Below are 12438 nucleotides of genomic sequence, written 5' to 3'. Positions count from 1 at the left end.
TAAATTTTTTCCTGTCTTCAAAAGAAATGAAACCAATTTTCTTAAGTTCCCGAGGTTTAAATGCCCGTGAAAGATGTCTGAACGCAGCAAAACAAAACTGGTTAATTGTTATGCATCTTTTTTTTTCTTTTCCTCATCAGTTTGTGGTTGAAATGTGTTTAATTTCTTAAAATAAAAGTCCTTTTCCGCTTTAATTTTTGTAATTGTCTGGGGGGGGGGCAAACACATATTAGAAATATTATAAATACTGAGGGGGTAGTGTCCCCTGCTCCCCCCTGAAATCTACGGCCATGTTTGCACGTGCTCCAGCTTCCCAAAACAGCATCTTGCATTTAATAAAACACATTACACAGCAGGGGAATAAAATCTCCAGCTTTACTTTAATAAACACCTTTTAATACTTTTTTGACTCGTACCAAAATGAGATGATTTTTTTTTTTTTTTTTTTTTTTCCCCACGATATCTGTTGCATTTAGCTGTTTTGAAATGCTTCACAGAAATTTCCATAGCCTTATCTTCATGATAAAATATGAACATGTGATCGCCTGCAGCCCTTTTCCCGACATGAATTCCATCTTCCTTGATGAGGTTTGATATGGCTCCTTTTTTTTGTAAAGCAGCGCGAGCTATCAGCTATCAGAGCAAAGATTAATTTCGTTGATGAGAGAGGATGAAGAGAGAGAGAGAGAAATAGTGTCAGACAGCTCTCTCTCTCTCTCTCTCTCTCTCTGCACTATATCACAACCTCTGTATTTGCTCTCTTCATATTGTTATGCCTGTTGGGTAAAATGCGCACATATTCACAGTCTAATATTATTTAAAGCTTAAGCATCAAAAAATAAGGTATTAGATTCACAGCTGTGTTACTTGAAATTAAAAAAATATATATATATATTTGTGTGAAAAAGAATTAGCACATTTTGTGTAAACAAATGGTGGGGGCTGTTGCCAGCGTTCGATGCTTTTGGTGTCATTTTGGCTTTGCTGAAGCCTTATTGCTATAAGCTCTTTAGACATGTCAGCTCCTACCAGGATCAAGCGTTATTTCACTTTCTCACAAGGTTTCTCACTTCCATGTGCAGTGTAGACCTGTGCCTACTGGCTCACCACAGCTCAGCGTGATCCGCACTAAAACAGCCGCTGACGGCGCTGAGTAACCGTGACAGGAGAGGAAATAATAGCAATAAAATATTTCAAATAAGTCAAACTGCGGCTCCTTTTTTTTGTAGCGAGAAACCTGAAAGTTCCTCATAGATATATTAGCATAGACTAACCTTTAGCTTTGTTGTTGGTGACGTAGAAGGATCCAGTAAAGGCTAGGTCACGCCTGGAGCAAAGCAAAGTCAGGCTGGCTAAGACTGGCTCTCTCAGAGAGGCCCCTGCCCTGTCACTTCCACTCAGCTCCCCCCACCTCACCCGGCCCGAGCCCTCCCTCTTCCTGACTGACAGGAGAATATGTAGCGACAAGCTGTCGGCCGCTGCCGAAATCTGCTTAGACACTGATTTCAGGGAGCGCTCCCATTGGTCGGGACACGAGACAAATTTGTTTCCAAGAGCCTCTTTGCTGATGCTACTGTAATGCGAAGACTAATCACACACACGCACATCGTCTGTATGTAAAACATTTTGAAGTCAGCCGCCGCACGAGCGCAACCAGAAGTCACGTTTCCATTTTTGGAGTGTTGTGTTACATTTTGGGGATTAAAAATGTACCAAGCTCATGTTGCAGAGTGTGTGATTGTAATCTCAACCCTTTTTTTTTTTTTCCCCATTTTTTGTCCCAGGCTAATGGGGGATGGCAAGATGCAACGACTCCGTCTTCTGTAATATCTCCGACAGAAGGACCCGGAAGTGTGCACTCCGATACCTCGAATTGATCCGCTATTAATGCATCTTTGCCTCAAGCTGGGCATGGACTTTTTTCACTGGCAACTGCAGAGGATAATACACACACAGACACAGACACACACACACACAAAAAAAAAAAAAATCACAACAGATTGGTTTTTCCTATACCTTCAAATTTCCCACCAACCACGCCACACACATCCTCCATCATTAACACTCAAGTGTTTCCTGATTGTTCAGTGTTTTCTTTCCGTCTTCATAAATCTGATGTATTCTCTTATTTGTTTGTTGTAGGGGTAAGCGCACACACACACACACACACGTACAATACTCAGTAAACTTTCAGGATAATTAGCTCCTCTGAACTTAAAATACCGGATGACACTCGCGCGTTTAATGTGACATTTTAAACGGCTATTTGTTTGATTCTTGATTTAATTACCACTTCCCATTTTGATAATTGGGTTCTCTTTCAGTTCGTACAATACATAGATTAAAGCAGCTGTTTCTTTGACTGTAATGTGCTCGCAATCTTGTCCAGCAACTCGACAATGCTACCGTTGACAGCTCAATGGCAGCTTTGTAGTTACTTTCAAGATTTATTTTTGCCTTACAGCTGTATACATTAGTAGAAGGAAATGGCTATTCAAACTCTGGAACATAAAGAAGCGTAATTGATTGCTTGACTATAACATGACACCACTCCATATTTTATAATTTGATGTTTAGTATGTACATATGTAAACATTTTTTTTTTGTACTGCTTATCAACAAATCCCCCCTCGACAATAGATCATTCCCTCATGACACACAGGAACAAGGCCCCGTTACACAGGGAAAAGTTGTACATAATATAGCTTAAGAGTAATTATACATCCCACCAATCAATACACAGCTTTATTACCTCATCCAAATTCATAAAAAACAATCATTTCCATCATTTCTGTAGCTTAGAGTGCTCACTTACTACCTCTAAACAATATCACCGCCATAGTTTCTTTTGCCCTTATTTAATGTTTTTATGTAGTTCTTTTGATTACATCTCGTAACACTGTAAACTCTTCATCCTCTATGTAATCTAATGTATATTTTAATCTTTTAATAAAATGCTGTTGCTGTACCGCAACTTAAAATGACAAAAAATAAAAAAATTAAAATGATAACAATATTAATACCGTGAAAAAAGAGATGGGGAGGTGGGGAGGGGGTGAAGAAGAAGAAGAAGAAGAAGTTTGTGGTGTGTTACTTTTACGACGGGGGCGCGATGAACATTGTTGATAAATTAACACCAAACAGTGAAACTGTTGTAAATACTGAAGAAGAAAAAAAAACATTTTGAATGTTGCTCATCTTGTTACTAAATCATGCGGGGGAAAAAAAGAGAAAAAAAATCATTCTAAAAAAATAATGTAATGCATAGAGGTTTCAGTATTCAGAACTGTACATTTCCAGCTCTGTTCAACAGGGTTCAAAACTTCTTTTCTCTTTTTTCTATTGTATGTGATTCTGAAACTGAAAAAGTCATGACAAATGATTTGTGGCAGTGATTCTAATGTATTAAAGATGTTTAGTGTTACTTTCTAACCAGACTACACCCTGGACTGAAAAGTCTTCCTTGTGGTAGTTGTGTAATTTCAAACATGAATAAACCTTTTGCTTTCATGACAGCACGTTGTGCTTTCTTTTGTTGGGTCAGGAAGAGACGCTAAGCACAATTCCCCATCACAGACTTCAAATATATTGAAGCTATGATGTTTCTGTCCCCCATCCAAGGCTGGACCTAGCACATTCAGCACCCTGGGCAAGCTCCCCCTGGTGGCCCCCCACCCTATAAAAAATAAATATTATTATTATTATAATTATTATTACTATTATTACTATTACCATTATTTATATACTAGTTATTATAATTGTTATTATTATTTATATTGTCATATTTATTGTAATAAGTACAATAATACTAACCACAACAAGCACTAATGAGAAATCAATAGCAATAAACTACTTAGCTAACAACGCTTTTTTTTTAATATGTGCAAATTTTGTCTTCACTTTGTTTTTGTACTGCACCCCAGATGGATTTTGCCTTTTAATTTCTATTACCCTAATGTCCTTCTCCATCATTTCCCTTATGTTCTTTTTTTATCTTTAAAAAAAAAAATTGTGAGGAGTAATTTTGGCAGCTGCCTATGTCACTTACAAGATCCTCCACTGCCCTTTTCAATGATAAAACTAAACATATTTTCAGGTTTAAGGCTATTTTAAAGTGCTTATTTACATTTGCTTTAGTCACTCGATTATCAAATCTAAAGTCACTCTATAGCGGTAATTTATTCATCATTTGCATGCAGTGATCCCTGCATATATAAGCTCAGCACGATGCCTCTGCTGCTGTTTCATAAGCTGAAAAAAGGTGAAGACTTAACCTGGTTTGCAGCTACTGTGCAGCTGACATGGTTAGCGCAATTAACTGAAATGTCAGGCACTTCTAATTCAGGCTATTTTGTCTGTCTGTTGTGGAAAGGCTGCCTTAATGGATCATTGGTTACCAATTCCACATGGAGATTGACATCCATTTATTCTCATTTTCTCTGCAGAGTTCTTCATTCGCGTCTTCCTCCCGTGTCCGTGTCCAGCGTTTGTGTCTCTCAGTCATGGACACTAGATATTTGACAGTGTAAATACCACTGAAACACAGTTTGTTTGTTTGGCAAAAAGAGAATATCAGCGCTCACGATGTGCTGCTAATTTGAAATATTTGTGAATGCACGTTTACGTTTGTTTTGATTTAAACATGTAGGCGTGGACAGACAGTGAAAATGAGAAAAGAGATGTAACAGCAAAGCACGAGTTTAATTCAAGCGCAAAAGCACAGACGGTTTCCCGGGAGAGCATATTTGTCCACTCAACCAGTGCAGAACTTCATTGAACACCTTTCTCTGGAAATCATATCTTTATCCTGATATCACACACCCATGCCACACACGTCCAAATGCACGGAGAGAGTTTTCTCCACAGCCATTTAAATTAAAAGAGCAGTGTTGCCTTTGAAGTAAATCAAAAAAGAAACTTTAAACCACTTTGCATACAATCGTTTTGTGTTACAATTATTAATAATGATTGAATTCTGCTTGAGGGAGATTTTGCAACAGCCCGCTGTTGTTTTATTTAACATTTAGTGCATCTGCACCAGCTCGTTTGCTCCATTTTAATGCCGTTTAAGGCCATTCTTTTCTAATAAAATGAAGTGTGCATGTGCATGCATATTTCCTCTCACAGGAATTATGAAAGCATTTTAAATTTGAAGTCCAGCGCTGCTGTACCCTGCCATTTGAATTACAATCTATTTGCTCATTCTTCCTTTACAAATAGATACATTTGCTTCCCCAAGACTTCAACTATTGGATTTTAAGTACTGCACTCAGCAAAATTGGCCCCAGAACCTTTTAAATAAAGAAGTTACATTTTCTGAGATTATGCCTATTAGAGATTTTTCTAAGGTTCATTAAAGACGACATTTTCTAAGTAAAATTCACCATGAAAAGCATGCATCATTAAATATGGAAATCCAGAATTATATTAGCAATATGCACATAGCTAGTGCCAATTAAATTAGAGAAAGATATCATTTATATTATTAAGGTAGAGTTCATATTAGATTAAATATAAAATGTAATTCCTTCATAGTTTGATTTATAGCTTATAGTGCATTGTTCACAGACCCATGTTATACTGTATTTCAAGAGAGAGATTGTTTATATTAAAATGTAAAAAGCTGTAATTGCATCACACTTTTGCTAAATTAAATTGGTAGGAAATCAAACAGAAATTCATAAGCTGGCACATATCTACTTTTCATTGTAAAATGTGACTCTATACACACACTAAGCTTAAAACATCATTAGTGTCTGCAGCTACTTTGTTTTTCACTCCAGCTTTGACTTAATATAATTATAATAATACTACTTAATGAAAAGACTTTATGAAAGACTCTGATATTGGAATAAAACAAGTGAGACTGAGTGGAGTCCAAGACAATATGCAATCGCTTTGATCCTTGATCAAAAATTTGGATATTTGCAGTGTCAGGAATCATATGAACCTTATATAAAGCAGCATGGGAGAGATACCAAAAAAGCAGGTTAATGTGAAAGCTGATATTTGTCAGTTTACAGCTGATAAGTTTTTTTGTTGTTGTTTTTTCTCAAACAAAACACCAAAACATGATCAGGATGATTCAATAACTGAACCAGTTAATGGACCTGATGTGAAAGATATAGCTTTTATATATATCTAAGATGCCGAGCACAAATCTAAAAAATTTCCTAATAATCAGGACAGAGATTTTAACAAACGGACACATTGTACGGAAACACAGAGAAACACACACTGACAGAATGAAAGAGCAAAAGCCTCTGAATCAGTGTGACTGTTAAGGTGTCATTTAACTGAATATTGTGGAGCTGCAGTTTTTGACAAAATGCAACAGAACTCACACGTGGGTTGGTGCACTTATCTCCAAATCTTGCCTTTATTAGCAAGGATCCTCCGTATGTGGTTTGTATTGAAAGTGACAAGATTAAGCTTAAATGTATAAAAAAAAAACTTAATTTAATAGAGCATTTACAAACACATTTTAAGCATTTACATCCTCAATAACACACCACAATGCTGTTATAGGCAGATATAAGGATATTATATCTTCTCCTGAGACATACTGTTTATTTTAAAATATACCCTAGACAAATATATTAGTAAACATGTATATCTTTACAACACTGGACAAACCACATGCACTACCTTTGCAATGTAATACTAGAACCAGTATAATAATAATGGCAAGTTGTTAAGTTTATTTATGGCTATGATTACATTTGCGAATAATTATTTCAGAAAGCGGTGCATGGTTGCCATGTTTTATCAATACGTCATTTGGAAGGACATTTTTGTAGCATTTTTTAATGTTAATAAAAATGTATTTATAATTACTGGAAAGGGTTACCAAGTCATTGAAGAACTTTGAAGAAACAACTTTGAACAGTTTATTTCTGTAGCAAAGTAGATTAAAATAATACATTTTTATAAAACAGTGCTTATTGAATTATATCAACTGTTAGTGGAAATGACTAAAATAATAAATCAGCTTGGTTGTCTGCCCCTTCAAATCTCTATTTTTCTAACCTAACCCCTATTGCATCTGAATAAGAATAAATGGTGAGATTGATTAGATTCGGGTGCTGTTCTAAAATGATATTTTAATTGTGTATCCAAAAAAAAAAAAGTATTCAAAGTAGTCAATTCTTGTGCTTTGTCAAGACTTTGCACTGACACATTAATGCTTTTCTGTGAGCCATACATTTGAAAATTCATAATTTCCTTAATTTCTGTTCAACAGATGTGGTTAATATGCTCATTTCATTTCTGCTGGAATATCCCCTTTGCATAATGATTTTTGCTTTGTTAGAGCTTGCTTCATGAGATGCTCATAAAGCCAGAGACATGAGCCTGAGAGTCGTGTACAGTAGTTTGATTTACTCAGCAGGAGTATAATGGACCAGAGACTGCCTGCACTGATCTCTTCAGCAGCACCAACTGCTATTACCAGATGAGTCCTGAGTGGCCTTTGAGCTTAAAACAGTGGAGTTAATTAACATTTGATCCTACCTCTACCTTACATCTTTACAAGTTCATTTTCAATTTCATTTCAGCCCATTCGCCCATTTTGGTGCTGGAAGATTGCTTTACGATCACGCGCGGAGCCTCATCTCTGAACTGATGGTGGCTTATCATAGGTTGTTGGGCAAAAGCAAGCATGTGAAGGCTTGTGACAGGAGACAGATGTTTGCCTTACCTCTTAGCAGACGCGTGTCAGCAAGCAAGGGCTGCCTTTGTGCTGCTCAAATATACTGACACCAAGTCATGAAAAAAATAGAAAACTGCAAAAAAACAGAACCTGTCTACGTCTGTCTCACACATACACAGAGTGCACAATACAAGTTCAATAACTGTATCATGTAACTTTATTAAGTCAATAGCTGCATTTATTAAATATTTGGACCTTTCTCATTTGGCTTCATAAAGACTTTCATTACTGAGCCGAGCGTATCATCACTCACTGAACTGCACGACTTGCAAAGCAGGTGCACGTCAGTGAGGCAGATGATAGATGTAACCTACAGTATGGAGCATAGTTTCATATAAAGCCGCAAAAGATTCAAGTACCGTCATTTAAAACTGATTGTGACGACAGCTCTTAAATTCAGTTGATGTATGAAGGTATGGCATCTGCTTTTGATCAAAACTGGTCCTTCATTCATTGTTATTACTGTTATTATATATGTTTATATATGTTTCTGTTATTAAAGAAACATACATGTTAATACAATGCATTTCAACAAATAATGGAAGATGTTTTCTCGTGGCAGAGATCTCGAACATAAACATAATGCAAACATGGTAAAAACTGTTACAAGATGATATTTCAAAAACATATTGTAATCAGCAGTAGGCCTAATTATGGGGTCCACATTCCCACACAATATTCAAAAATGCTACCCAATGTACCCATTAATATACTTATAAGAAATACAGGTAAATAAGGTCAATAGTCATACTTATTAATAACCTTAACAAATTGCCATTATTATTACCCGTGGTTCTTGTATGGTGTAATGCAGTTCTGTGTGTGGTTTGTCCATTTGGTGTTGCCGTACCCCAGAAAAATACAGCTCATGGGCGTATTCAATTAACCTTTATGTCTTTATTTATGTTATATTTGTCAGATAGCCCACGAGAAGGTGGAAGTGTCAATCATTTTTGTTGCGCTGCATGTTTAATTCATGTAGTAGTTTTTGTTTGTTACAAAGTCACATAGTATACTGTTTAGTTCTGTTTGGGTATGATAATTAATCTAATGAAATAGAAATTGAGCTTTCAAATTTTTAATTTTTTTCTCTTTAAGTATGGACCCCCAGACCCCTAAACTCATTTGGCCAGCCTCAATGTTGACTCAAAAAAAAAGTTAAAATACGTTATCACTGATAATATAACAGATGCATAACACTAATAAACAAATACCCCAAAATCATGGTTATTTGTTATATTAATTTGCAAATGTCTTATCAGTTTATATGTGGATCAAATTTGGGATGACACATGTTTTATTCATTTTTACAATGGAATCCTATTTGTTACGTTCATACTTTGTTGTTAATTACTATGCTGTTACTTAAAGGTACCCTGTGGTATTTTTGACCATTAGTAGTGCTACTGAGCAAAGTTTCTATCAATGCGTCCCCATTTTTTTTTTCGTAGTGCACAAGGGCGGCACTATTGACCTCTGATCGACAGTAATGCACCAAGAAAATCTGAATATATGCTAATAAAGGCAAGGAAGAAGAAGACTGTGAGTTAGCATACATTGTAAACAATGTGCTATTTAAAATATTTTATCTGCTTTGCAAATTTTCAGTGTGGAAGGACATGCATTCAGTGAGTTTGTTAGAGCTCAGTCATGCACACAATGCGCTCTGGTGAGAGACACTGACTGTAAATAAATGGTTTCACTGTTAAGAAAATTGTTAACTGTCATGAATGTTCACATTATGGCATAGAGGCATCTAGTTTTCATCTTCATGACCACATTGAATTAAAAATTGTACAAAGGATTTCTGGTATTGTCTTGTCCCGGTATGAAACAAATATCTTTCAATAGTTGTTGTCTAAAACACTCTGCACTCACTGGGCTCTTCGTGTCGAGTACCTTTTTAAAGAAAACTCAAGGACAACATTTCGGAAGGGCTGTGGTATTTTATTTTGGTATTGGTGCGAAGAGTTGGCAGGGCATGCCCATGGACAATTGTATAAGTGTAAGGGCTGATGGAAGAATTTGATTAGGTTGGCAGGGCACGGCAAAACGAGTGCTGAGTCAAGGCTGCAGCCTCAACTTGTGATTGGGCAGCGGCTGTGGCTTGAAAAATGATCCTGTTGCTTAGAGAATCATCCAGTGACGACATAAGAATGGGACACAGAAATTTTTGGGTTGAGGGCGCTTAGACTGGAAATATAATATATGATTGGAAATAGGTGCTCTAGGAATTTGGCCTCCACTGTCTGGCATAAAGATCTAAAGCAGAAGGTGTAAATTGAATGTCCTGTGTTCAAAACACCACCCAGGCTTTTGTCTTATGTTTTCTTCCGCTCTCTCACAGTGTGTCTTGTCTCTGTCTACCTGTCTTTGCTTGGATATACATCCCAACATCCAAAAACAAATGATCCTGTTGTCAACTTCTGGAAAAAAGATAAAGCAGCTGAACCTATTTGTTATCCAAGATTTGGCAAGTGGGTCATTGACTGAGGATGCCAGACAACAGAGTAAATTCATGTAAAAGCTTTAAAAAAAAAAAAGGTATAAAGTGACAAGTCTAAAGTGACAACATGTTTGTGACTGCGTGCCTCTGATGTGTTTTTCTTCTTAAAACATAAAATGGCCTGTTAAATATCCTTTGCTACATTTTCTTGTGCTGGAGGTGGGATGATTTGAAGGAGGATGACAACACGCTGAGAAAGATTATCAAAAGCTTCTGCGAGTGTTCTGAGTAGTTTTGAGCTGCTCTACAGTCAGAGTTACATTTGAAGTTTATAACCTGAATGAACCTTATTGTTCACCCTCGTCACTGTTTGCTGCTGCAACACAGGAGTTGTTTCAGCAATATCTCTGCGAGTCTGCAGAGAGCAGTCATTTGTTCATCGTGCAACTACACTCTGAAATGAGCTCACTATGGAGTTGCACCTAACCTATCGTCTCAGTGCTTCTTTCCAGCAGCACAGATACAGATCATCACTTGTAGTGTAGTGAGATGCTTCTGTCTGTGTGTGTGTGTGTGTGTGTGTGTGTGTGTGTGTGTGTGTGTGTGTGTGTGTGTGTGTTCTCCTTTGTCTCTTTGTCTGTGTGAGCCATGTACTGGATGTGTTTTGCTATTTGTTCTGTAGTTTGTCAACTGTGGAGGCAGCATGAGATCATAACTACAACCAAACAAGAAATTAGTCTTTCCAAAACTCAGCTATTCAACCATTCTCTCTCAGTTCATGATAAACTCAATCATTTACAAAAGGCGTGTCATACAATGCTCTCTTAGTGTTGTCAAACTGCGTTTATGCAAGTAAATTTGAGAGGCGGTGCGATTGCATTTAAACCCTTTGAAATATTGATCGTCACCATTTTTTTTTGTGCTAAGGATGCCTTTTACAAGCATTTAAACCTTTGAAAAATCGGAAACTGTTTTTTGTGTTGTTTTGTTTTTTCAAAGACGGGGAGGAAAAGCAACAACTTAGCATGACACGTTCTGCAAATCAAAAAAAAATTAAAAAGTGACTTGGGAAAAAATATAAAAAACATATAATTCTTATAATGATGTAATAAAGAATAAAACAATCAATGTATATATATATAGAAAGAATTTTTATACATTTTATTTAAGTACTTTTTTCAGGTTATTTCTTGTTCTTTTACTTTTTTTTTCATTTCCTTTTTTTGTCCTTTTTTTAAAAAAAATTCCAGTAATTTTCTTGTAACTTTTTTCATTTCTTGTTAAGATGCTCTTTGCCTTCTTTCCGTTGGTTTTCTCAGGTTTCAAAGGGTTAAAGCCAATGGAAAGACATACAAATCTGATGCAATTTCATCCAGTTTGGTGCAAATGACAAGAAGCATTACATTTTAAATGTTTCAGTTTAAGCTTTACTGATATACTTACTAAACATAAAGAAAAAAAAGAGAGAATTAAGGAAAATGATTGATATAACAGAAGTTTCTGTAAGTAAGTTCAGTAAGAAGGGTGAGCTGAAAACAAACAAACAAACAAAGACACACACCAAAATGTAAAGGTGTTGCATTCTTACAGCTGGATGTTTGGGGTGAATAAATACACGCTGCACAAACACACAGGGATCAATATCACGTTAACAATGCAAAGAAAAAAAATAATTAAACTTTCTGACTGCACATATGGTAAAGGAAATCATTTTAGAAGAAGAAGAACCAGCAGCCAGTTAGCTTAGCATAAAGACTGGAAACAGCTGTGGTTTTATGGTGGGTTATGTGTGGGACTATTTCTTGTAACTTCCTCTTTCCTTTACTTTGCCAGGCAACCAGTGATGACGTAAACTGTGGCTCCCGCTCCAACTCACTGTAAAATAGCAACTGGTCATTTTTATGCACCATTTTTTTAAGCAGATTAAACAAACAATCTTAGTGTTACTATGTCAGCTTTAATACCCTTTTATACCTAAAGGACGGAATAAGTTGATTTTCTCTGACTTTTAAAATGACATATATTACCATCCTAACTGTTGCAGTTTTAAATGTGTCCTAAATGTTGTGAAACGGTCACTATTACACTATAAAACCTTTGGTAGGTTTATTATAAAGCTTTGTGGCTTTTATTATCAACATAATATGACAAATGTCACATGACAGGCATCTCTATCATAGTATACTAAACATACTGTCTATGCTACGTTGTTATTAAAGTAAGTCAATGTTGATTCTGGGCCGGTAACACTGGTCTCAAGGGTGAAAGTCCTATGTTTGTT

The 12438-nt window shown here is 36.2% G+C and overlaps 1 protein-coding gene across 4 annotated transcripts in view; it reads left to right on the top strand.

Annotated features, from left to right (window-relative positions):
* The window catches only part of pbx3b (pre-B-cell leukemia homeobox 3b), a 62356-nt gene extending 58914 nt beyond the window's left edge, over positions 1–3442 (top strand). For 3 of the 4 annotated variants that reach the window (XM_042488713.1, XM_042488714.1, XM_042488711.1), the window contains one exon: positions 1785–1867. Coding sequence is in view for 1 of the 4 variants with exons in the window: in XM_042488715.1 (XP_042344649.1) it covers positions 1785–1877 (93 nt within the window). In the remaining 3 variants the exon portion in view is untranslated. Of the gene's footprint in view, positions 1–1784 lie in introns of all 4 variants that reach the window. The other variant, XM_042488715.1, reaches the window with a different exon arrangement.
* The last annotated feature ends 8996 nt before the right edge of the window (positions 3443–12438 follow it).

Source organism: Plectropomus leopardus, chromosome 6, assembly GCF_008729295.1.
Source record: "Plectropomus leopardus isolate mb chromosome 6, YSFRI_Pleo_2.0, whole genome shotgun sequence".
Classification (NCBI taxonomy): domain Eukaryota; kingdom Metazoa; phylum Chordata; class Actinopteri; order Perciformes; family Serranidae; genus Plectropomus; species Plectropomus leopardus.
Note: the sequence above shows the minus strand (reverse complement) of the source record. Positions and strands in the feature narration are given on the sequence as shown.